The sequence below is a fragment of the Pseudopodoces humilis genome, chromosome 5, assembly GCF_049639895.1.
Source record: "Pseudopodoces humilis isolate 2021_Gansu_Grassland_sample_001 chromosome 5, ASM4963989v1, whole genome shotgun sequence".
NCBI classification, from domain to species: domain Eukaryota; kingdom Metazoa; phylum Chordata; class Aves; order Passeriformes; family Paridae; genus Pseudopodoces; species Pseudopodoces humilis.
In genome coordinates, this window is record NC_142204.1 from 4200010 (window position 1) to 4226345 (window position 26336).

At 40.0% G+C, this 26336-nt stretch overlaps 1 protein-coding gene across 16 annotated transcripts in view; it reads left to right on the forward strand.

Moving 5' to 3' along the window:
* Positions 1-2925: 2925 nt before the first annotated feature.
* Positions 2926-26336, forward strand: part of PLEKHA5 (pleckstrin homology domain containing A5) — a 157268-nt gene continuing 133857 nt past the window's right edge. For 15 of the 16 annotated variants that reach the window (XM_088055873.1, XM_088055872.1, XM_088055886.1 and 12 more), the window contains exons 1-3: positions 2926-3055; positions 3202-3278; positions 6148-6205. In XM_088055873.1, coding sequence (XP_087911999.1) covers positions 2967-3055; positions 3202-3278; positions 6148-6205 — 224 coding nt within the window. In that variant the 5' untranslated portion in view covers positions 2926-2966. Of the gene's footprint in view, positions 3056-3201; positions 3279-6147; positions 6206-15854; positions 15874-26336 lie in introns of those variants that run through there. The other variant, XM_088055882.1, reaches the window with a different exon arrangement.

A 26336-nucleotide genomic window follows, 5' to 3' on the forward strand; every position in this document is an offset into this window, starting at 1 on the left:
CTTCATCTCATGCTCCCAGGGGTGGGGGTACTGATGGGAGGGCTCTGTCTCACAGATTAACATCCTGCTCCACATCCTCTTCCCGTTGGTGACAGGAGCAGCAGATAAATAAAGCCATACATGCAGAGAGCAGAGCACAGCTGTGCCAATGGTGGTCACCACTCCAGCAGTCTGTCTTCAACTCTTCTGGGAAAAAAAACAAACAAAAAAACCCCATTGGGCAGATGGGAACATTCTGATGGATTTCTCTGAGCTTTATAAATCACACTGACCAGTTTCACATTTGGAATCATTAGCTCTTTTTTAAAGTAAAAGGAATGATGTAAAAGGTACGATATGTAGTGTCTTGAATTATGCATGCAGTTTTTATAGTGATATAAACTCCTTTCAAAGACAAGTTTTACTCCCCCTAGAGATAAGTCTTTTTTTTCCCTAAATGTTGTTCTTGAGTCCTTCTTTTAAGAGCATTCATGCACTTGACTGTAGAAAAAAAAGTATCATTACTGAACCTTGCAAAAAAACTCCATGTGTGATTTGTTTTGATCAAACTTTTAGACCAACTTTGAAGCCAAAGTTTTAACTGTGGAACCTACAGCAGCCTTCAGAAAGAAAAGCTGCCAGCAGCAGCCTGCACAAATGGTGAAGATGCGCTCTCCCTCATACCCTTTGCTCCACAAAATGGCAAAATTTCGGGCTCCCAGAAATCGCTGGGAGTTCAGGGTGCATAGCACCTGGCAGGATGAACATCTGCAAATACATTTTATTTGATGGCTACTTAACATAAAATACTTGAGTCCCTGAACCCAATGTCCCTGGGTGAAGTAGAACCAGGGTCTTCCATCACTCCCTGTCTGAGCTTCCTACTCATGAAACCAGCAAGTCATGCCACCACCCTATAACCCAATAATTACATTTGCAAAATAATGTGAGGGGGAGGAGGAGCATCTTCAGTATCCTCATAGAATAGTCTCAGCTTCAGAACACCGTGTAGCTTGGAGCAAAAGCATTTTCCTGGGAATAGAGTGGCATGGTTTTGAATGCCCTTCATCCTTGAGGCTGAATATGCTCCCCGTAGTGCTTGTGGTGATGACTCTGCTGCCAGCCTGTTTGCTGTGAGTTATTCAGAAATGAAACTTGTCTTTCTTAGGTGTGGCCTGAACATGGCCAATCTATCCAGCCTCTGTGGCATCTGGGGCAGCAATGCCTTGCCTGAGAATTTGGGCATATTTTAAGTACCATGATCCTGGTTTTGCCAAGACGGCAGCAATTCTAAGCACAAGCAAAGCAGAAAGAGGCTGCAAAGCAAGGGACTGGCAGAACGTGGTGGCCTGAGGAAGCCATGTGGCAAATCACATGCTGAGATTGGGCAGGATTTATGCACCTAAGTTCTACCTAAATACCTAATTTATGGATCTAGGCCAATATAAGTCTAGCTGTGCTGCATGCACTTCTCTGCTTGGGAAAAAAATTGATTCTGCATACTGGAAGGTATCCACTCTTCTGGGGATTAAGAGCACTTGCTCTATGCTTTACTTAGGCTGTGTGGGGAAATATTAGGGCATGAGCACTACCACCTCAGGAGTCCCAAATGCACATGATTCCCACCTTGCTGTTGCCAGGCAGCTTTCCACAGCCCTTCACAGGAAGAGCCATTACTCACTTCACTCATCATCTAAGGGCTCTTTCTCTTAGGAGAGAAGGGAACTGTTTATAGAATAACTTGTGTTTTCCCCAGAGTATTGTTCCTCTGGTAGTCTATAAATCTCAGGTGCTGTCAGTGCTGAGTGGAAATGAAAGGTATTGATGGACAGGGTGGAATTCTTATCTTGCATCCAGTTACTTAAAGATAATTCCAGATCTTCTCATATGGCTGCTCTTCGTGCCTGGAATATCTTGTGTGGGACAACAGGGATTTAAAGTTTTGACCACAAGGCATAATGGGGACCAAACAACAAAACACAGTTTTAGTTTTCCTAGGGTGTTCAGAATGGGAGAGGGGACAAAACTGCCTGTGCAAAATACCGTGAATTACAGATGTGGACATGGGAATGCTGCAAGACTTCCCAGCTTTAGTGCTTATTCAGAAACTGGTATTGCAAGACAAGGTTCCCTTAGAAATATCATGGCCACGGCACAGCGTGTTTTTAATTTACATTTGTCATGTGTAAGTTAAATCGAAGGGGTGCATGGCTATAATGCACGTGCAATAGGATTATTTACGTGCACTAAACTATACACAAGGGCACAGAGAGTCATTTCTGCAGTGGATTTTACCTGAATTACTGCCACCTTCCTGAAGCACTGAAAACACGCACCCATGCCATATCCCAGACCTCTTTCGCCAAGTGGGGCACAAAGCACAGATAGCACGGTTTGCATGAAGGAAAAATATGCCACTTCTTTATACTTTGAGCCTTTACGTAAGAAATTTCAAAAACGCCTGAAGCGGAGGGTGTGAGAAGAGCGCGTTCACCCGGGGAGGAAATAGGACAAAACTTTCCATTTCCTTTGTCCTTACGGACCCGATGAGGGGCTGCCAGGGGCGCAGCCACGATTCTGGAGTTGGCAGCGCTGGGGTGCGAACGAGCGGAGCCGGGGCCGAGGCGCCGTGCCCTCCTCTGGCCGGCCGCAGCTAGCTAGCTAGCTAGCTCGCTCCCTCCGTCCCTCCTCCCCGGCTGCCGGCCGCACATCGGCTCCCGGCCCCGCGGGACTGCCCCGGCCGCCTCCCCGCGCTCCCTCCATCCCCGCGGCTCCCTCCCCACACGCCGGAACCCGCCCCCGCCGGCCGGGCGCGCCCCCGCGGCCAGCGCGCCCCCGCGGCGGGCGGGGCGGGGCGGGGCGGGGCGGGCGCTGCTCCCGCCCCTCCCCAAGGTGTTGGCGGCGGCGGGGACGCGCTCGCTGCTCGTGCCCGCGCCGCCCCCCCGCCCGCGCTCCCCTCGGCTCTCCCCGGCTGCGGCTGCTCGGCCATGGCGGAGCTGAGCGCGGAGCGGCTGCGGGCGCTGCCCGGCAGCTGGGGTTACGGGATCAGCCAGGGCGGCCGCGTCTTCTTCATCAAGTGAGCGCGGGGCCGGCCAGGAGGGGAGCGGGGCCGGGCCGGGAGGGGCGTGCGGGGAAAGGAAGGGAAGGGGAGGAGGGGGGGGGTTGAGCAGGGGGCGGCGGGGCTGCGCCTGCCTGACTCGGTCCGTGTGTCCGTCCCCGCAGCGAGGAGGCGAAGAGCACGACCTGGCTGCACCCGCTCACCGGCGAGGCCGTGATCACCGGGCACCGCCGCAGCGCAGGTAGGACCCTGCCCGGAGCCCTGCCCGGAGCCGTGCCCGGGGCCCCCGGCCCTGCCCCGGCTCGGCCGCCCCCGCCCGCCCCTGGCCCGGGCGGGTTCAGCCCGGGGTCCCCGCGGAGCCGCCGCAGCCCCCCGGGACAAGTCCCGATCCCGCTTTCCCCGCACTTCGCGCAGTTGTTCCCCCCGGGGTGAGCAGCGCTGCAGCCGCCGTGCGCTCCTGCGTGTCCAGCCTGCTCTCCAGTTTCTTCGAGCGCCTTCTCCCCCTGCCCCCGAGTTATGCCTGTGTAATGTATCTGTCTCCGCTTTCCCTCCGTTGCCTTGTATCACCCCTGCGAGGCTGTGTAGTTACCATTAGAGACCGCCTCGTTCCTCTCGTGCTCCTTGCTGGCTACCCCGGTTATCCACCTGCATAGCATCCTTCCTCACTTTAGCACGAAACCTCTCGCCGTATTTCTATTTCCAGCGGTACCTAGATTTAACCACGATAGGTGTACTAGAAATGTAGGGGCTGATTTCGCTAGTCACCTAGAAACCCTTTTTCTCCCTGCGCTTACATCTAGGCTGAGAGTCTGTGTGGTTTCCAAGTGACTGAGAGAGGTGGAATAGGTAGGAGGAAAAGGGACTTGAAACATTAGAAATAACTTGGAGGGAGGAGGGTGGAATCAAGTCTTTGCTTCTGCTGTTTGCTCCACTCTGGAGAAGTAGCAGCAGGAGGTGCTGGAGGAGGAGGATTTACAGCAGACACTCTGGAGACCCGGAGCCAAACTCTTGACTGCTGGAATTGCACACAGGCTGCATATGCCACTGGGAGGTGGTGGAGTGTAGTAATACGTGCAGTTGTTTTTATGTATATAATCACTTGGATAATCATGGGGAAATAATCTGCAAGTGAATTGGTCTGTATCAGATTATCTGCTTTCATGTTTGGTTAATACTTATGCATTAAGGAATCAGAATCAGAAACAGCCTTTTAGAAAACTGTGGACAGCCTTTTTTTTTTTGTTTTTTTTTTTTAGTTTTTGAGTTTAAAATAGTTTAATAGTGAATAGTTTAAAAACCACAGGGTTCTGTCTGTTAGAACTCTGCAGTTTGATTTGCAGCAAAGGTTCTGTTGTTTAAAAGAAGTCATTTAATGCTTGGAAGTAGAACTACTGATTGCTGTCAGGCTCCTCTTCCTCCTGCTCTCAGTGCTCAGACTGAGAGAGTGGCCTTCATCTACAGGAATATGCATGGGGGCAGATGTGTGTGAAGTGCTTTTCTCGTTCAACACCGGCATTAGCTGAGTATTAATTCTTTTTTTAAACTATTCCTCCTGTCTCTGTTGACTGATGATGATTTCCCGGTAATTTTCCAAGTGTCTCATTTGTTTCTGCTGTTAAGTGCCTTCGAAAGGAAATGCAGTTTGCTTTTGAGTGTCTGGAGTGTTGTGTGTAGCAGAGCAGAGTTATCATCAGGTAAATTAAACTTATTTTTGGACACAAGACTGAGACATTACCTTGGATACATTGGCCATAATTCATCAATCAGATACCAAAGTGTCTAAAAACCAAATCTGTTCCTATAGTTTTCCTCATTCACGAGTATGTAAATGAATCTCTCCACACACAGATATAATCAAACAGAATTATTCTGAGGTTTATCTCTTCTTCTGATGTGACCATTGTTTTGGAACCTAGTCAAAATATGTTCAAAATGCATCTATCTTCTCTTAAGAAACAATTTTTGAGTGAATGGCACTTCTTTTGCAGATGTATATTATTGCAAAGCTCTCTGTTAAATAATTCTGTGAGGCATGTTCTAGACGGTGAGGAGAGCTTTGTCCTCCATTATGAACTGAAGTGCTTTTTATTCTTGCAGCTATTCAGCACTGGAAGGGTATTTTTTGCAAAGTTCTTACAGCAACCATAAATACTTCTGCTGGAGAGACTTCCTGTTTGCTGTACTTTGCCCCATTATCGAAATATACCTTGATTTTTGTTCTGCGGAAGACAGGAGCAAAAAAAAAAAGCAGCCAGAGCAAATAAGTAATAAGGAGGATAAAAACCACCACATAACCCAGACTGATTGCTTTCTTTTTCTTTAGGCATGCATTCTGCTTTCATAATTCAATGAGAGAGCTCTATGTATCAATCATTATTTTTATTGACAGGGGCAAACTTTTAAGGGTAGTGGTGCATCTAGAGGTACAATATCTCCAGAGCTTCAATCACACCAGGAAACTGTTAAGTTGAGAGATTTTGACCATTAGTGGTATGGGGTTTTTTATATCTGGGCTCCTGACTCCAAAGAGTGGTAAAAGAAAGGAAGAGATATACCCACATCCTCCACTAGATTTACATGGAAAATGATTTTCATGTAAAATGCAATAGAGTTGTAAACACTGCAGGAACACTTGTTAGTCACAACAGTGGTGGAATTATGCTAATACAATGCTAATGCTCTGGTGTAGTTGGTATCGTGCCTCTTCAGGAGCTTCTGACTTGCATGGAACTCAGTTAGCTGGATTTTTGTTTAGATCTCTGCCTGCCAGGTAATCTGATGCTGCTGAAGTTCAAGGCAGGGAGATGTAACGATGACCCTGAGTTGCTGGGCAAAGGGACCTTAAACACGGGCACACTGAAGCCATCCTTGTTATTATTTGAGAACGAGAAACCTCAATCAGATTTTCAGGCGTGCAGCTTCTCTTGGCTCACGGAATTCACACTTAGGCAGTCTTGTGAGTCAGTTCTGAAATACTTGTTTCTGGGACTAAAGGTTTCGACATGTGGAATCAGACACGGTATTTCTACTCCCTCAATGTTAGGGAGTAGACCAGTATGGCTAGCATCATTTCAAAAGGTAATTGGAATGTTTTGCTGCTTGTTTTCCAGACTTACCCACAGGTTGGGAGGAAGCATATACTTTTGAAGGTGCAAGATACTATGTAAAGTAAGTTGAATGTTTGTCACAATACTATAATTTTCAATTAGTTTGTCTAAATGTCACTGTAATTTTGAATGCGTTCCCAACTGAACTTGAATGTTGTGCTATCAGTCCAAAAGGTGCATTTAAATTTGTTATAGGGTATGTAACCCTTTTTTTACTGAATTCTGCACAGCTAAAACAATTTCTTGACTTTTTGTGTTTATTAAAGCTGTTTGAGGATGCAGATTCAAATGCAGTTTCTGCTATGAATGTAACCATCTGACAACAAATGTCCTTGCAATCCAAGAATACCTTGAATTTGTCTGTTTGCTTGACATTTGTGTGCATACCCTCTTGTGCCACAAATGCTTTCACCAAGGCAAGATTTTACTTCATCACTGGGAGAAGAGTTGATTTCAGCCCTGTTGGCTAATTACATTGTTTAAAGCCACACTGAAGGTTTAATTTGGCCATTTTCTTTGCAGACCTCCTGCTTCTGCTTCTAGCATTGATTTCCATTATTTATTTCTTTTTTCTTCTGGTTTCAGTATGTTTAAAGGAGCACGTTCACTGTGGTAGCCTTGCTGTGTGTATTGGCTTCTTGGATGAGAGACATGAAAATCAAGCTCTTGTGTAGAAATCCAGGGGGTGTATTGGTTGGATCTGTACAAACTTCTTACAAGCTTTTCCTCTCCAGATAGTTAGTCCATTATTCCTTATCTGGAAAATTTTTAAGTGCCACCTATGTATATTTGATTAATATACTTCTTTTTCTTCTATTTAACAATTCACAGGTTTTTCTCAAATCATTCAGGAGTTTTTGCTCACGGCACTGTGTTTGGTTTGCTGTATTTTAATTAATAATGTCATTAGTGGGGTAACTTTTATGAGTGAACTTTACAGATAGTTTATAGGCTGCAGGTAGGTTTTTTTCCTGTGTTGTAGTGTTGAGCACAAGGTTGCTGCTCTGTGTAAGAGGCATTGTAGGCAGCATGAGGTGGCTGTTACATGTGTGTTTCATGGTTTACTTTATATGAGTGTGTTTGATTTGGTCCTAAACAAAAGTTAAAAACATGTACTGAAGCATAATGCTCCCAAAAATCTGACCAGAATAGGCACTGTGCTGTCTATGAGGGCAGATTAATTGTTAATAAGCAACTTGTTTTTCTGTTCTATTCTGCCTTCTTGCAATTTACATTGCAGGAGTGTTGTGTAGCAGTTGACAAGAAATACACCAGACTGAGGACAAGGATCCATTAAAAATTTCACCTCAGGAGTTCTGTGCAGATTGTTAAATGATGACAAGTGAGAATTAATGAAAGCTGTGTTTGTGTGTGTATACAATATGAAAAAAAAAATATTCTTCTGGACTTTGAGATGCAACCTTTTCTTGTAGAATAAGCCCATGAACAAAGTGTTGGCCAGCTGTAGTAACTGGAAAATAGCAACTTGAGTTTTCCTGCAATAAACAAGTGTGTGAACAGCTGTTGTAGAGTAACTGATGCTCTTCTGGCCAGACTTACTGAGTGCTAAGTTGGTTGTGCACCCTTGTCCTTCCAAGATCTCGTGTTCAAGGTGCTGCCATAACTGTGAGGATGTGCATGGAGCTGATTGTCTTGCTGACAGCCAACAGAAAATAGCTCCCGTTTGTGTTTGGAAGTTGTGCTGCCTTTGAAAACATGTTGCACAAACACTTCTGTGTGGTTTGAGAGCTGTAGGAGGATAGCAGGGATGGTGCTGTCAGGCCTGCTGAAAGGTTCACGTGGTCTGACCAGTTTGGCATCCTAAGTTAAATACTGGTTTGTTGTGTAGCATCTCAGGCTGAATTTGAATTCCTGCCTGGTGATAGCTTCTTTTAAAGCTGTCTCGCATTCCCTCTCTGTGCTGGTGCTAGAGAGGATGTGAGAGCTAACGAAGACAGGGTGACAACGTTATAATCACTGTCTTCTAATCCTAGGCACTGTAACTCCGGGTGATGTGTTGATTATAATAATTCTGGTTGTCTGAATTTTAACTACTGTGGGGCTTCTGCATGAGGGGTGAACAGCATGGGCTGTTGTGACCTTCTGCTATACAAACACCCCCACATGTGGATTTTTAACCATAACCTGCTGATTTGTGTGTACTGATTTGCTGAATGTTATTAATACCCAATTACGGCGTAGTAAAGCTATGTTAAAACTAAAAAATATTGAAATTTTGTTTGTGGTTAGTTCTGGAAGAAACAGGTCGTTTTATGTTCCATATGAGTTACAAAGTTACAATTAAATGAATTTTAATGTCATGCTTTTGGTGCTTTAGCCACTGAAACCTGTCTGCTGGATTCCTGCAATGTTTCCAGTCAGAGTTAGACAAGAAGGATAGTCAAGTTTCCTGATCACATAAATAATTTGACCTAAGTTCTGAGGCGCAGCTTCAAATATGTGGGTTGAATAGAAATGTTTAACAACCTTCCTTTATGGTAAGATCTTATGCTAGACTGTGTTTGAAAATAAAAACCTTTTGAAAATTATTCCTCTGGTTCTTTAATAATAGGTCTTCAGTGTTCCAAGTGGGTGTGTTGCTGAATCTATTACTGTGCTTTTTTTGGCTTTGATGTAGTAAACACTGTATAATCAAATTGGGATAATGTCGAGGAGATAATCGTCAGCTAAATCTTAGCATTCCTTGGACTGGCATTTCAAACAAATGACTCAGTTTACAGACTGCATTGAAATGTGATTATTTTTAAAGGACACTATTTTTCTTGGGATGTGTGCACTCGGTTTCAGAATAAGTAAATACCAAACGGTGACTATTTTACACTTTTTTTTTTTCTCTCCCATGGCATTGAATTTGTTCTAGTTTTAAGCTGGAAAGATACACTACAACAGGGAGAGATAAGGGGTTGTTCCTTTGCATACTGTGCTTTTCTTTTGGTGTAGGGTTGTCTTAGTAAGTTGATGCTAGCTAGGACTTTGACCTTTTTTGCATGTTATTTTTTGGGGTTTTTTCGAGTAGTATAATATTTGCTAATGACAGAATCATTTCCCCACATCCTCCTCACCTCTGGTAAACCCGAATGACAAAAAGTGTAGTTTGCTATTTGGAGTTAAAAAGAATGTGCAGTGTGGTGATATCTTGTGTATGTTCTCAGGAGAGTGGTTGTATTGTTTAGGGGTTTTGTCTCTTTCAGAGTGAGAAGTCTGGGTTTGTTTAATTTACATTAGACCTGTGCACTGACAGCCCTTCACTGGCACTTGGTGGGAACTCCAGCAGTAAACTTTGCTGAAGTAGTGCTTGGTTTGGTGTTTATACAACTAAACTTTTACCCAGAATATAGGGCCCTTGACTGTAGAACCAAGACATTCAATTACAACATTTGTTATTTTCAGTTAAGTATTGAATCCTCTGTATTATGAAGTAAAACTCGTGGGGCTTGAAAATTGTGATGCAGCAGACTTGGTATTTTCCTTTTGTCCTGCTTTGGGTCTTTCACTGGCCTGGTTACTTGTGCTGAGTGTATTGTGCACTTGTGAGCTCTGAAAAGTTAAGGGCTTTACTCCCAAAACACATCTAAGCTGGACAGCAGTATGGGGAGCTTAAGTTACTTATGTTATTTTTAAGTGCCTAAGGAAAGGGATCCCATGGGACAATCCCATTGTGATTCTTCTCAGTGGTGAAGACAGACCTCATCACAGGCCTCAGACTCCTCATCTAGTAAGATCATTGAGAATTTCCAGCTTGATCTTTTTAGGATTTTGTGACGACTTCATAATCTTTAGGCACCGAAGCACTGGGTTTGAGTCCTATAAAATTACATAAATGTGTATGTGCATTTATGTATTTGCATAAGAAACCTCTGTTGTTGGTTAAAACTACCTAGTGATCTAAACTCAGGCACTTGCTTCCTTTTCTTGCATTTTTGATTCTCATTGCAGTAGTTCTGAATACATGTTTAATATTTATGTAATTTTTTGTTTTCCTTTCCCAACAAGGGTTATATTATTTCAATTACTAATTTATCAAATAAGGTTGTTCTAAAAATCAATACAAATACAATATTTGTGGAATTTTGCATCAGTCTGCCTGGGTTGGCTTCTACAGAAGTACTATTAGGTAAGCTGTTTGCATGTTAGAATTTGATTTTTCTCAACTTTGCTGTAGGACTGACACTTTCTGGGCAGTACAAAAGCTGACTGCAGAAGTTCTTAAAAACTCTTAAGAGGGTTGAAGTTTCATTTTTAGGGTTTGCTCTTGAAGTTTACCTTTTTCTGTGCTCATTAGAACAGTTTTTTCCTGTTGCTAGCTGAATCAAGGCATTGGCAAACCCTGGCCACAGCCAAGGTGAGTGCACTGTTGCATCAAACAGAGGTTTTGTGTGCTTTTATAGAGGCTTTTTGTCAGTGCAGGTTTGTTTATTGTAGACATGTAGCTTGAAAATTGGGAAGGCAAGAAAAATTTATTAAGCGATTAAAAGGGATAAGATCTGGTTCAGCTCTGAGTTTCTATTGTTTACTAAAATAAACCTGTGCTCATTGAGAATTCAGCTTTCGTTTGAACCTTTGTCTTTTATGTGCATTCTAAAGACCCTTTCCCATTCAGATGAGAGTTTCTCCAGAAAAATCAAAGAACAACCAGTAGTGTTTGCAGAAAAGCCCTTTCTTGAAAGGAAATTGGAATTTGAGAAAAATATGAACAGATCAAACAGTTTTTCTCCAGGACTAAAAAATTGCAGTGTTCCTCCTGGAAATTTAGTTCTTGTTTCCTCTAACCTTTATTTTACCAAAATGAAGAATAAACTCAATTCTTTTTCTTACACGGTGTGACCTGTATAGGTCAAATAATGGTGTGTGGGTGAACTGGGACGTAGCTACAAGCTATCCTGTGCCTTTTGTCATGAGCAAAGCTGTTCAGATAAGGAGAACTTTTTTGGGAATGCCTGCACATTTATTATCTCTTTTAACATTTGCTTCTTTCTTCAACTGAAATATTTCGAGAACCAAAAATACCGCAAAGCTGAAGCTGGGTGTGGAGGTGGAAGGATTCTAGGCACAGGAAGAGATGGGTGTGGGTCAGAGGAGAGGTGGGACTTCATCCAAAAAGCAGCTTCTTATGGGTTGGATGTGGAAGGACAAGGCTGTAGGTAGTGCTGTAGTGCAGGGGAAGGCTAAAAGGCTGGGAGCAGTTGCAAAAAGGGAAAGAGTGGAGAGACAACCAGGCAGGAAGGAGCAGTGGCAAGTCAGGAAAAGGAGTGGGAGCTGATTTCCTAGGAGCAAAATTAATGGGATTTCTCCCAGAGGGAAGGGTGGCAAAAGTTCACCCTGCAAAAACAAGTTGTCTGGCTCGTGTGCAGGTCTGGAAGGGCCCATTATCCCTGGCTTAGGAGTCTGTTTCAAAGTTAGTCTGGGAGGTGGAATACCAAATGTGAATGTTAGGAATTGCTGTGCTTCTAAAGGATCTTTTTGCCTATGACGTCTGTGGTTGATATTTTGAGCTGTCTCTTTCCTGCAGTGTGTTTCTAAATTGGGCAATACCTTAAGTGCTTCAGTTTCACTGAGAAAGACTTGAAAGCATGAGAGAATTTACTGATTTTTTTAAAATCATTACCAAGTTTTTCAACACTTGTAAGAATTGACGAGTAATTACTTAAAAATACAAAAATACCTATATATGAGTAGTCACATGAAATACTGAAGTCCATGAGAAAGATATTGAAGACACTCAAACTTTTTTGAGATTTGTTAACAAATTAGTAAATTGGTCTCTAGCTTTAGATCCTTGTTTTTGAAGTGGAAAGATCTTTTCCCTAGCTTTGGTCTTTTTTTGGTGATTAAGTACTACTAGCAGATAAAGTGGATATACTCTACATTTATTACAGTGAAGTGAATTCTTACATGGTCTTTCATGTGTGAAGGATGGCAAAAAGCAGAGGAAATGCTCATCAATCAAAACTTTCATGTAGGTGGTTGCTGCAGTGTTTAATAAATACAGTAGTACATTTTTTTTCCCCAAGCCCTCCCCACTTCGCAAAAAAAAGATAATTGATGTGCCTTCTTAAGACTGATTTTGGGGCACATACCTGTATTTCATCTTCCTGTTGTGTCTGGGTGCTGCACAGGTTCTTTTTCTCTTCCCCACCTTGGTACCATTTCCTGCAGCACCTGGAGCTGAGGGACACTTCCATAAATCTCACCTGGTGCCTTGTGTACTACTTGTTGTAGCTCTGTTTGCTAGAGCTTTTACCAAAATTTTAAAATTAAAATTTTTACCAAAATTTAAAACCAGGTCCAAATTTTACCTGGTGCCTTTTATGTTCTGCTTTTGCTTTAAAGGAGTTGCACCCACTTTTCTTTTTTAACCCTGTGGTCTGATGGAGTTTTGTTGTGCTGATCAAACCCGGTGTCTGTTGTGGTGTTGCGCCAAGCCTGTTTTTCCTGCACATGTTTATGTTACCCCAGCTCTTATTCTAATGAATTACACTTCATTAAACCTGAGATACACTCGGGCTGGCAGTGCAGAGCACTCCTCAGTTCACTTCTGTGTGCTTGTGAGGGGGAGAAGGCTCTTGTGGAGCTTCAGGCAAAGAAATCCTTGCTGGAAGCGAAGCTCCACAGCCCTGACTGCTGGGATTCCTGCCAGCGTGGTGCCTGGATGTGTGTTCTTTTCTGTGTTTCAGTAAGTAAATACCTAAATTTAAACTCTTTCCCCTTCTCTCTCTCCCTCCTCCCTTGCCTTCTTTCTTTGGAATGTGTGAGATAACCATGCCTTGCAGCTCTCTCCTTGCATTTGCTTGACGGTGAGGTGTTCTCTGACAGCGATGGTGAGGAGGGAAGAAGCTGCATCAGTGGTGGCCATCAGAAGTAGAAATTTGGGGGTGGGAACTTGACAGCAGAGGCACTCCAGTAAAACTCTGCTTCCCAGTGCTGGGTAGGACAGGGAGGTCTGGTTAAATGCTTGGTGGAGAAGTTTCATCTCTTCTTCATCTCTGCTCCAGACCTATGAAACTTGAATTGAATACTTATTTGAAATCTATGGGGTGGGGAAAAAAAGGGTTTTTAAGACAGTATTTTGAATTTCTGTGCGGCCTGTGATTGTCTTGAAGCTTTATATAAACAATTAAAAAAACACTTGCATATTCAGGAGGTTCCACAAACTTAGTTCTTCATGGCTTTCTCCACTGTGATTTAGTAAGAATAATTATTTGTAAGGAAAGGTATATTGCCAAGCAACCTAACCTTTAAAATTGGCTCCCTGTTTTTACTTCTTCCAGAATCTATAAAAAATCATGTTTAATAGAAACAAGTGCTTTAAAAATAAATCTTGTGTTTTATTAACTGGAAATGTTTCAGTGTGTCAGACCAGGCAAGAGAGGTCCTACTAGGAAAAGGTATTTGGAAGCAAAATGCCTGGTGAAAGCTCCAATTTTCAAATGCCATCTTTGCCATCTTTCCACTCCAGTATTTCCTGGAAGCTTTTATCATCTACTCCCTGAATAAGTAGGATACCGTAATTGCACAAATCCTGCAAAAATACAGCTTTGGATTTTGTTCTGAGCTGTACTACTAGCAAAATTCTGTCATTTCGGAATTTTTTTTATTCCCTATTTTTTTATTTAATCCTGAAGATTATGCAGCTCCTGACCAGTGTCTGTAAGATTTATCATTTTTGAGACTATTTTTGAGATGAGTAAAAACATGTGATGTATAATCTAAAAATTTTTTTCAGTGAACTTGGTTTATAAAAAGAACAGAAATCTCTCTTCTAAATAAAATTTTGTGAGCAACAAGAATAAACATGTGGTGCTCTCAAATGCTTATGGTGAAAAACAAAACCTTTTAATCTTATTTACTTGAATGCCTGAAAGAGTAACTTGGTTTCCTCTTGGCTAAGACTGTGAGGTGGAGGGTTTTGTTGTGGATTTTAAATTTTGTTCACACCATTTTGTAGGGTTACTTTTGTCTTTTGATGTACAAGGAAAATCCTCTAGATGAATATAAAAGTCTTTGGTTGGAATTTTTTGTAAGGTTTGATGCAAGGTTGACGAAGTTGCAAACAAAAATACATGTTTGAGCAATCAATGTTGTAAGATCAAGTTTTCATTTTAATGATGAATTTTAATCAGAAGAATGATGCAAGCTAAACCTCATTAGATATTCATATCATCTGTTCTGATCTGAAATCTCTCTTGTGGTACAAACTCATCTCTGCTTGATGTGGGGATCTGTTGCTTACATGGTCTGAAACATTGAAATATTTTCAGTTGGTAAAGCACCCAAATGTTACTAATTTATTTTTTTTTTTCAATTAATAGCATTTCAGCTTCTGCTGATTGATCCATCTTCTTTGTTGTATCAGCAGAGTTAAAATAATTTGACTTTTGAAACAATAAAATTTTAACTCGTTTAATTGAAACCTAAAAATATCCCTATTACAGTGAATTTTGGAGGAGTATGTCACTAAAGCTACCCTAACCTCCTCCTCCTCAACCTTGCCTTGAAATGCTGTGAGGATGAGGCTGGAAGGAAGCAGTGTGAATTGTGCTAACCCTGCTGCAAAAGGTGTTTTATTTCCTTTGTACTCCTCTTCCTCTTGTATTCCTTCATCTGCAACTCCTGTCTGTCTGACAATTCAATAACTAAATGAATAATTTTTTCCTTTAAACTGAATTTAAAAGTTTCCCAGGTTTAGGATTGCCACATTAGCGATTGCCACAAAGAGGAGGGTTAAAGGAAAGTTTTTTGTTCTTTAGAGCAGGTAAAGTGACAACAAAACCATTAAATTTGCCTACTTTTCTAGCTGAATATATTGCACAGTGCATAGTACACAGCATAAAAATTGTCATTTTAGAATTACTTAGATGAGTGATGCCTAGTAGTATGGTAAAGTGACTTCTGTTTAAATGCAAATCTAATGAAAGGGTATCCTTTTGGTCTTCCTGTTACCACTAGTGTTTATATCTTACATCTATATATATATATATATATATATATACACACATATATATACAGAACACATTGTTCTTTATGTATCTTCTACAGACCACCCACTCCCAAGTTTCTTACCTGGAACATTTGCATTTTACTTCACTTCCAAGGTATAATAAAAATCTGAACCTTTTCCTGAAGTGCTCTTTATTCTTGCATTCTAAGCTATGCACTTTGCAGTGTGCTTCAGAACTGAGCTCACTCTGTGGTTTTCATCCAGCTTCAGGTGAAAGTGCCAAACCTGTCTAACAAGAAATTCAGGATTTCTGGTGCCTCTGATTGCTCATTTTGTGGTTCAAAACAACAAAAAGTGCTATCAAATTCAGCAATTCAAATACCTGTGTTTTATCCTGTTCATTATAATCTGTTGTTTGGGTGACTGCTGCCTCAAAACTTTTTTGAGTTCAGATATGTAAGTTCCTTGAAAATCTTGCTGTTTGGTTGCTGAAAGAGAACTAGAAGTGAGACATAAATAGAAAACAGTCTGTTGATTAAAGTGGTGATGTCCTATTAGGCTCTAAGTGGGGTTTCACAGCCCTCGATGATTTAAGCAAAGATTGCATCAGGCTGAGGAGTTGGAATTATCAGCATCCTGGTTTTAAATAAGAGGGGGAGGAAGTCTTATGCTCAGTAATGGAGTTGTTTTTTCTTTCCGACTTTTAGTGATGCTGTTTTTAAGTCATTAGTGCAGACAGAGACTTCTCAAACTTTTAATGAGGATTGAAGGTGCCATCATTTTTGTCAAGTATTGCAATCATTAACTTACACAAGAGCTCTTGCTTTTATTATTTTCCTTGAAAAACTGCATTGTGCAATTTGAAACAGGGTTTTAAAAGGCGTTCTGGTAACTTAAGGCTTTTATTTATTTTTTCAAGGAGCTGAAGAAATGAATCTGGCTCTGGTTCAGAACCTGTGTGTCTCATACACTTTCACCAGGCCTGGTGTATAGGAGATTAGGTTGCTGGCAGAGTGAATCTGTAAAGAACAAACAAAATTTTTCACTTGTTTGAAGATGGGTTAAGCACCTCTAAGAAATACTGGAGTAGAATTTGTGGAAAATTGGCTCCTGTATCCCTGTCTAATTTCTTTGCAGCAGTAGGAACCTAAATTGCAATGAATGGAGGTGAGCAGGTTTTGGATTTAACAGCTGGGTTCACCATGTGTCTCTGTTAGGAGTGGAGAGGGGATGGTCAAAAGCAGAGTTTATGGAGGATTTTATGGTCTGGGTTGTTTTTTTCTGTCTGAATTTGACATAGACATGTCAACCACAACAAAAAATCAAACGCAATGCAGACAAAGCTGCAGTTGGCAGCTGTTAATTTGTTTTGATCAGAGGCAAATATTTCAAGTCTTCTGATCAGTTTATTTTCCTTGAGCTAAAGTAATTTGGTTTTTTAGTAGTCTAAAAGCCTCTCTGCACCATTGGTTTGGAAAAAAAAAAATAGGGATTTATTTATATCAGAAAAACAACTGTCTCCAAGTCTTTGTCTCTTCAGGTCTTCTCTTCTTCTGCTGTTTGACCTTCTCTTTCTCTTCCTTTTTATTTTATTTCCGTGTACGTGCCCTTATTGTTCACCCTACTATTTTCACTGTTACTCTGCTTGCTTCTAGCACTGGTAGCTCAAGTAGTGTTAGACATGATCTTCCCCAGTTGGACTGCATGCCAGATTTTCCTAAGGGGAATGTAAATACTGCGAGGTCAGTGCAGTATCAAATGCCTGCAGCCTGAAATGAACCCAGCAAGATTTTCTGCTCTTCAGTCAAAATTAAAGCCTGCTCAAGATATGCTGCTAAATGTTGAAAAGTCGAGACTTCGAATTGTATATTAAGCTTTACAGATTTTTAATTTTTTTTTTATTATTTTAATTAAGCTTACTTTTTTTCCCCTAAAGTAAGTGTGCACTAGGGACTACTCACTAGAATTGTGGTAATTAACAGATATGTTTAGAAATCTCTCTCTGTAAATTGATGGATTAGATTACTTGATTTATTTCTAAAAATGAGGAAGAGGTGTATGTGTGTGCATGCTCACCTGCAACATATTTAATACAGTGACACTTAAACACTTAAACTAATGTGCTGTGAATAGCAAATAAAATCTTCAGCCCATCTATTCCTCTGTTTTTCCCCTCACCTCCTTCACTCTTCCCTTTCTCTCTGAAAAAGGATGGAGAGGGATAAACTCACATGGCAGAGCTAAAACAAATCATTCTTTATGACTTTCTCCTGTACTTCAAACAACCTGCTGGTCATTCTTTCGAGGGAGAACTGCACCCTGTGATTCCTTCAGATCAGTGATGCTCTTTAATTTGCCATATGATAGTTTGAATTGCTTGCTAGGGGCCAGTATTTCTTGTTTTACAAGGAGTGGAAGTAGAGATTAACAATTGAACTTGAGGGGTTTTTGCTTTGTAGGGCTGCTGTCATTAGACTGACATACTTTAGTTCTATTTGTCTTTCAGACTGCTGTCTGTGAAAGACTGGCTGCTATGAGTTTGGGGAAGAATCTGTCTAATTGAAGAAATTAGAAGAAAATAACCTCTGAATGTTAATAGACAAGCCAGGGGTTGAGTTGTGCTTTGGTATTTTCTCATGGGACGCCATGGCAAGACTGACTCTTTCTCCATTTCTCTCCAGGTCTCTTAGATGTCTTGGTAATGTCACTGTGATAACAGAAAAATAAGATTTGTGGTCAGGGAATTTTTGTTTTTTTTTTTTTTTAAATCAAAGCTGTTTTCTTTTTGGGAAGAGATAGAGTGTTGTAGTCATTAGATAAGTCCTTATTGCTTCACAATGTTTTTGTTATGTTCCTGGTAAAGTTTCATGGTTTTGTCTTGGAGACTTCATGATACTCAGATGAAGGAATATTTGGTTATTAAATGCTACACTTTCATTTTCTCAGTGGATTGAAGTGGGTATTGAAAATAACTGTTAGAGGTATTGATGAAAAACTACAGTGCTGAACACAGAATAAAACAGATTTTAAAATTAAAAGCATTAGTAGCTGTCATGTAAGCAAAGTAATGTTAAGTTGAAATGAATACATTAGGAAATACTCATTCTGAAGTAAAGATGAATGCATTATGGAGTGTAAAACTATCTTTCAAGAACAGCACTAAAATACATTCCTTGAACAGCTTTATTAATACTTAGTTTTGTGCCATTGGACAGCATTTTTTACTAGAAATAATTTACTTGGGAGATCAACATTTCATACCTTTTCTCTCTAAAAATGAAAAGATAAAACACCTGTGTGCTGGTAGGCCCTTGCTTAAAATATTCAAGTGAAAACTCAGGCTATTAGCTGTGAAGGAGTAGGAACAGGTCATCTATCAGTGAGATAAAAATAAAATGAAAAGCTATTGATGGTACTTAATAGAAGAATATATATGTGGTGTTTTTTGTTGTTCTTTATGTAATGATATATAATAGGAATTCCCAATGTCCATTTGAAAACGATGGGAATTTCATCAGCAGGATTACAAGAAGTCTGGCATGTGGCTGGCTGGGATTTGTGAGGTTGGTTGGTTTGTTTTTTACAACACTTTGCAGAAATGCTGTTGAATTGGGTGTTGGAAACACCAGTAAGTGCCTGACTTCACCATCTGGGTTGGCTGAGGTTTGGGTTCTGGAGCTGCCTGAGTGAACACCACGATGTCCCTTCAGCTCATCATTGCATCACTGATTTCCCTGGTCTGATTCTGTAACCCCAGTGTTTATTTTGGGAAAGATCCAATATTGTCAGCTGAGATGTCTACAAGGGAATGTAGTATCCAATGTTTGTTTGGTTTTTTGGGGTTTTTTTTTTTCAATCAAGTAGAACATTGATCTTTTTTAGAGGCTTCTTTTGAAGTGTTTAATGATTCCTCCTCATGAGGTGTGATGATTAAACATAGCATCCCTGTGCATCATTAAAACCTGAAAAAAAAGTGCTGATACTTGTTTTTCATTTCAGTAGGAAAGGGTGGTTGCATTTGCTGTCTTTTGTACAGCTCTGTGCCCTGCAAGGCACGGTTTCTTCTCATTGCTGAGTGAAAAATATCTGGTGAAAGGCTCTGAGAACAACAGGGATTCCGTCAGCGCGTCCACTGAGCGCGCTTTGGGATGACTTTGGAGCGTCACCTCTGTGGTGTTGCCTCTCTGCAAACCACTGGCAGCTCTGAATTCTCTGAAATCTGTATTTAAGCAATTTGTCTGCACCCCATTTCTGTAGGTTAAGCTTTTCCTGGTCAGTGAGGATGAATTCTCGGAGTTTTGGGAGGAAGTTCTCATTCTCGAGAAAGTGGCTGCAGCACCTCTACTCCAGGTGCACTTTCAAGTTGCATCTGTTAGATTTTGTCATCTTAAATAATTGAATCCAAAAGTAGAAGAGTTCTTTAGCATCCCTAAAATTATCTGGAGCTTATTGGCAAATACTTTCCTCATATACAGTTTTTTAATAACTATAAACCTAGCTTTTTCTTTGGATGGGGAGATTAAACTGAAAGCAGATAATTGTTTCAAATCCCGATCACACCACAGACAGTAAAATCTTATGTCTGAGCAACCACTAGAATATCATCATGGAAAAATTAAAGTTACAGGAAATTATGTTGCTGTGGAAAAAATAATTTGCTTTATTCCCACAGGCACTAATTATCAGGGCTCTAAACTGAAACTTGTACTTTTCTGCAAAGGATCATTGTAGGGAAAACATAATCAAGAGCCACTAAAATCTCTGGTCTTGTTTTTAGAGATAAGTTGTGCCATTTCACTGGTTGCTTTCCAAGTTATGTATTGAAATGGTAAAACAAAAAATCTTTGCTTGGCTGAATTCCACATAATGGTACATTCTTAACACCCAGCACTCAAATAAAAGAGGTGGAAATGGAGAAGAATGTAATTTCATAATACATTTCCATAATTTAGCAACTTGAGTTTACTATGTTTTTAAATACTTGATTTTTTTTTTTTTTAATTTGCATACAAAACCACTGCTCGTGTTTGTTCACTTTTCAAAGCATCTCAGCTTTTCATGCTCTTTAGGCCATGTTTTGTAGTGCACAAAATACCATGGAAATGTTAGTTCTAGAGTTCTCTGGTGACACTGCTTTGAGCTATTTTTGATTGCTGTTCTGGTGATTCTTTGGACCACCAAAAATTATGTAAGACCATTGCTAGTTTTATAAGTTATCCTTGGATGTTTAATAAATTTCTATATATATATGTGTTTATTTACTTGCTCGAGGCGTAATAAAGAGTGTATAAATATTGTGTGTGGAATGAATGATCTTTGAAGCTAGGATTTTGTTTTCAGTAATTTGCTATACTCTTCCAGTGCTCCTACTTTGATTCACCTGGTGCTAATGGCCAGGGTAATGATTTGGGGAAAGCTGACTCATGTAAAGGTGAGGAGGTGCAGCTCCCAAAAAAAAAGAGAATGGTATAGAGTAGGAGCTGATGTGCATCAGTAACTTTAGAGATGTAAATATTTTGTGAGTTACAGCAGTAAACAGGGAGTCTTGGGGAAGTGGCAACATCCCTCTGAATGGACACATTTCTTCAAAATAAAACTTTTAATGGAGGAAAAAAAAAATATCTACAAGAAAGATTGTTTCTCCAAATGTTCAGGAGTAGGATTGATGAGCAGTCCTGGCAGCTGCGGGGAGAGTGATGAACACTCTACATGAAATTAGGACAGGAATTTACATACAGGAGTTGTTTCCTTTAAGCTGAGAAGAACAGCAATGTTTTCAAGATATGACCTGTCTTGGCAGTAGATGAACTAAATAGTGTGAATTCATCAAAAGTTTATGTATCTTTGTAACCTGTTTTGAGGCCGCTGAAGTGGTTGATGTTAAATATTTTACATGGCTCAGCTCTCCCTTTTAAAGGATTTTATTTTTATCTAACCAAAATTAACCATCTGCTTGTCAGAGATTGTTTTGCTACAAAAACAGATTAAAGCTTTTCATTGCGGTGCAAGATTAATAGGTGGAAGAATATGAAGTTAGAGGCCAATTAAAATATTTTCTTGGTTACCCTGTATAGGTAGTCAGCATTAAAAAAAATAAAAAGAGATGTGTAATGGCATTCTATAGAGAATTTATTTTGGTAAATGTTTTTTCCTCTTTATATACTTGTTCATTTTGACTACTTAATTGATTTTCTTCTATTTTATTTATTTTTATTTTGTTTGCCCATTTGCCTGGGGGGAGGGACTTTTTGAAATTAAAATAATAGCCAAAAAATGCACATCTGTGTAGTGTTAATACTGGTTCAAGGTTTTTCTCTTTATAGCTGACACGTAGGGTTCATTCTTTAGGTACTGACTTGAACACTGAAATCCCTTTCTTTGCAGATTTTACCACTGGCTTCTTTAAAAAATGAATTAAAAAAATATAAGAATCTGTTTCTTGTTTAAGATAACTAGGAAGAAAACTGGCCTCTCACTTTAAATGTGTCAAGGTGGATACTGAATTCAGCAGTAACACACAGTACAGAGGAGTATCAGCTCCATATTCTTTCAGACTTTCAAAGATTTTTAAATATATCCCAACTGTTGTCAATTGTGGTACAGATTTTTTGTGAAGCGGGCACTAAAATTAAAATTTAATTTTGAGTTAAACAACAGCTTGTGTTTGTTTTTGGTTTTTTTGGTGGTTTTTTTTTGTTTGTTTTTGCCTGATGTGATTTGAACCTCTTCAAAGGCAACCTGCAGATAATAGATGCTATTTTATCACTTCAGCTTATGGAGCCACCAGGTCCTAAATTTTAGTGATGACTTTCCAGAGGTGGATGAGTTGGATGTTTGGGTTTTTCTTTTCCTCTTTATGTCGCCTTTTGAGCCAGTATCTTAATTGAATCTTTTATTTCTACTTTGCTAAAATTAACTTGGAGCAAATGTTGCTTCTTTAATGGCTACTCCTGTGGTTTGAGCGAGGAAATTCTGCATGCATTTAAAAAAACTTCACATGCAATTATATCAATTTGTTGCCTTATTGGTATTTCTAGTGCTTAGAGAGTCCTAAGCTGTTCAGGTGAGTGGGTATATTTAATAATTTCATTTGAAAAGTAAAAAGTGCTTTTTGATTCTTAGGTGTGCTCTTTTTTGTCACAATGCCACTGCTTTTCACTGACCTTTTCATGCAAGGATTTCTGGCTCTTTTTAACAAGATTTCCTTTTCCTATTTGAAAGGCAGCACTACTTGCTCAAATTCGATTGATATCTTCGTGATGCTAAGCTTATGAATTGACAGAATTGCATGCCCTCAGGATAGGAAAAAATGTAATCTATTGATATTTGGATTATATTTTATCACTTTCATTTAGGAGAAGAAGCAGAAGCTATGGCCTTCATCCACAGTGCAGAGAGAAAACAGGCTTCTTAAAATCAGACTCCAGCTGGAAAAGTCTTGTGGCTGTAAAGGCCTGACATCTGAAATAATATTGTTCCAGTTCAGCAAGCTTAGTTTCATGTTAAAGTAGTACTGGTTTAACAGGAAAATGATATAACAGGACTGGAGACACAGAGGAGTTTGACAAGGGTGATCAAGGATGGAAGAGCTTCATTTGAGGAATGCCTGCAGTTCCTCACTGAGGGCTGATGTGGAGAGTGCAGGTCTTCAAAGTGAGAAATAGTAAAGTGAAGAACAAGTAAAGAGCATGTTTGCTGTGTGTTCCACTAAGAGAGCTACCAGGAGGAATCACAAATCAAGAAGAGCTGGCCCTTGTGGCTGATGTTCCAAAGGTCTGAAAGAAATGCCTGTCATTCAGGAAAGTGGCTGAAAACACGTGGAAAGTGTAGCTTGGCATGGTGTAGGCTGGAAGTCTTCAGTCATGGAATCCTGTGGTCACTCCTTTCGTTTGGTGTCCCACTTCTGAACATTGGAATTGCCAAAACAAGGCATCCCTGTGCATCCCTCCCATCCTGATGGGCTGTCCCAGGTGTTTGCTGCTGATCACAGCACTGCTGTGTGGCTCTAACCTAGTTCAGCAGCTCTGGAGAGCAATGTTAATTACCAGGGTATAAATATTAATTTACTAGGAGTAAATGAGAGGAATGTTGTTTTAATTATGGCGCTGCAGGTACTTAGAAATGGTCTTGCAGAGTATCTCTGGCTGGTATCTTATCACTAAAGCTTTGATGGATGCTGTGTGTGCACAAAGCATGGCTGCATGCTTAATAGTTTGCTTATAGTAATGTTTTGGCTTTAACTTGTTTTGAAAATAAACTGTGTAAACATGAAAATCTTACTGATCTTCCTACTGAAGCTTTACTACACACACAGATTTAATGAGAGAAACATAAAAGTTACGAAATCATTAGATACTGTCTGCTGGCTGAGTATTGATTCAGACTGGTGTAATTGACTTTTTGCACAAAGGGGTTTGGGTGAATGAGTTGGAACCTGGCAAAGAGTTTTAAAGCTGAATTGTTTTTCAGATTATAAATGGATTTGAAGTATTAAACTTGTACCTGCTTTCAGAAATCCTATGAGATCATTTTAGAGATAGTAGGAGATTAATTTAGATGATACAAGCTTGGGGAGGGTAGAGTAAGATGCTTACAACAGTCTAAATGATGAAATATTTACTTACTTGAAAAGAAAATCTTCTCTTTTTCTCTCCCTTTCTTCCCAAAAGATCCATTTTATCAAAGCACATGGGCATCTGAAGAATGATTTTTCTTCAACTCTAGATCAGTACTTGGATTATTAGGAAGTAACTATCTTTTCTATATTATTCTCTAAAGAAATAAATTCTTTGGAAAATGTAACAAGTGGGATATAAATGTTGTAGAGGTTTAATCATAATTTAGACAACATTTTTTTCTAAAGTTAGGGATTTGGATTTTTTTCCTTTTAACTAGTGAAGCTATGAATTTATTTGAGTAATGAATCCAGAAGCTTTTTTTAACTATGGATCTCAGTGTTAGTCAGCTCTGAAAATGAATTTGTTTTCCTAAGCAAATAGTGTCAGAATACAAAGTTGCATATTCCTAAAATCTGACAGCCAAATACTTACCTTAGTATTGCTAATACTAAGTGTATTTGCAGTGTAAATCACTGTGGGTTGTATACACACAACTCCAAAAGGGTTTGGAGGACAAGAACCCTCTGTTAGAAGGTTCTGTGAAAGGTTTGATGTTTTCGGCTCAATATTATCTCATGTTATGAAACAGAACAGAAAACCTGTGGTGTTTTTTCCTATTTAGGTGTTTGGAAGAGCGGAAATATAGATTACTGGTCTGACACAAATTATGGGTTTTGTTGTTAAACTGCATTTGTGGGAATAGACTTGCAAACTTTCTCACAGGATGGGTATCAATTCTAAATTTGCTGGATGTGCCACTGGAATATCTTTAAAATATGAAGAAAATGCTATAAAGAGAATTTAGTTGGTGAAAGCTGCTTAGTGTACCACCAGCTGGATTCCCACTGTAGGGTTTATGTGCTTTTAATGATTTCTCATTTGGGTTGGGAGGAGCAAGATTAGGAATAAGTATCTAATAGTACTGGAAACCTGGGTTCTCATGTGATCTAATAAACAAGAGAGAACTGAGTAGCAAGAACATTGGAAACAAACACTTTTTAAATAAAGTTTTTTTCTTTAAGTTGTTCATCGCCAGAAATTAGGTTGTGAAGCTTCTACCAACACTGCCTGAATTAAATCCTACCAGGTATTCAGCAAAGCTTTTAAAGCCATTTGGTGGCTTTTTTTACATGGTTGTCCATTTCTGAAGAGAGAATAAGAAAATAACAAGACTGAAGAATAGCCAAGTGAGTTTCCAAATGCTGATAAAGATCTTGCCATGCTTTCCCAATTTTCAGGCTCTTTAATTTGGACTGGTTTGTGACTACTCCTTATCCTAAAAGAAGTCAGTTTAAATCCTGAGAAACAATAGAAGAATTGTTTGGCAGAGAAGCCAGCAGCCAGTATCTTGGCACTACCTTCAGCTTTTTAAGCCAGGTTGCTGACAGCAAAAACACGAACAGAACTTTGAAAAAAAAGTTGAAGATCTCCAGTCTTCCAGAAGCAAGTCTAAATGGAAAATGGACTCCACTCTAGAGAGATTACAGCTTTCTATGCAGTTACTTTAAAATTCCTCTGCATAAAATAATGACACTTGAAAACTATTTTTATCTAAAAATAGTTTTTGTTTTATGTGCAAGCTTTTTAGCTCACATAATTACTTGCACCTACTCTAATGTAATGGCATGTCCGCATCAAAAATTATTGGGGTGCAGATATCCAATTTTCATTCTCTACAAAAAACTCTTGGGACCTAACTCGTTCAGAACTCTTTGTAATAGCTGAAGAAATTGGAATACAGGAAACAACACAAGGAATTTGACATAACTTAGAAGTTATGTCAAGAGCTGCATTTGTCAAAGCAGCATTTGCTTTCTGCCACTGTTTGATGTGTAATTTTTGAGCAAGCTTGAAGCAGTGGTGAATTGAGGCCACTTTAATTGCTGACAGTATGAAATGTGTAATCAGAATAGGGGAAAGATGACAATGGATGTTCTTCAGGCTCTGCTGTACAATTATGTATTGTAGAATGGCTTGGGTTGGGAGGGACCTTAAAGACCATCCATGGCAGGGACACCTTCCACTGTCCCAGGTAGCTCAGGACTCCATCCGACCTGGCCTTGGACACTTCCAGGGATGGGGCAGCCACAGCTTCTCTGGGAACCCTGTGCCAGGGCCTCACCACCCTCATAGTACAGAATTTTTTCCTAATATCCAATCTAAACCTACTCTGAGTCTGAAGCCATTCCCTCTTGTCCTGTCCCTCCAGGCCCTTATAAATAATCCCCCCATCTTTCCTGTAGACTCCCTTCCCCTACTGGAAGGCCACAATTAGGTCACACCTGAGCCTTCTCTTTTCCAGGCTGAACACTCCAAACTGCAGTCAGAGAACTAAATAGAGTGGATGTGGCTTTGCCAGGCTCAAGGTTAATGGCTCAGTCCAAGGGAAAAGGTGTTCAGGGGTTTTTATTTGCTTGTATTTTCATTGTACCTTTGGAGCACTTTGCCAGGATTGGTTCATCTTGGCTGAGATTGGCTTGAAGCTATAAAAGTTATCAGTGCCACACATTCCTTTTCCTGTGGTCATGAAGTCTTTCCTCACTTGCAATAATTTTTGCAATCATTCAGCCATAGGGCAAGTCTCATCAAAATGAAAATGTGTCATTTGTAGTTTA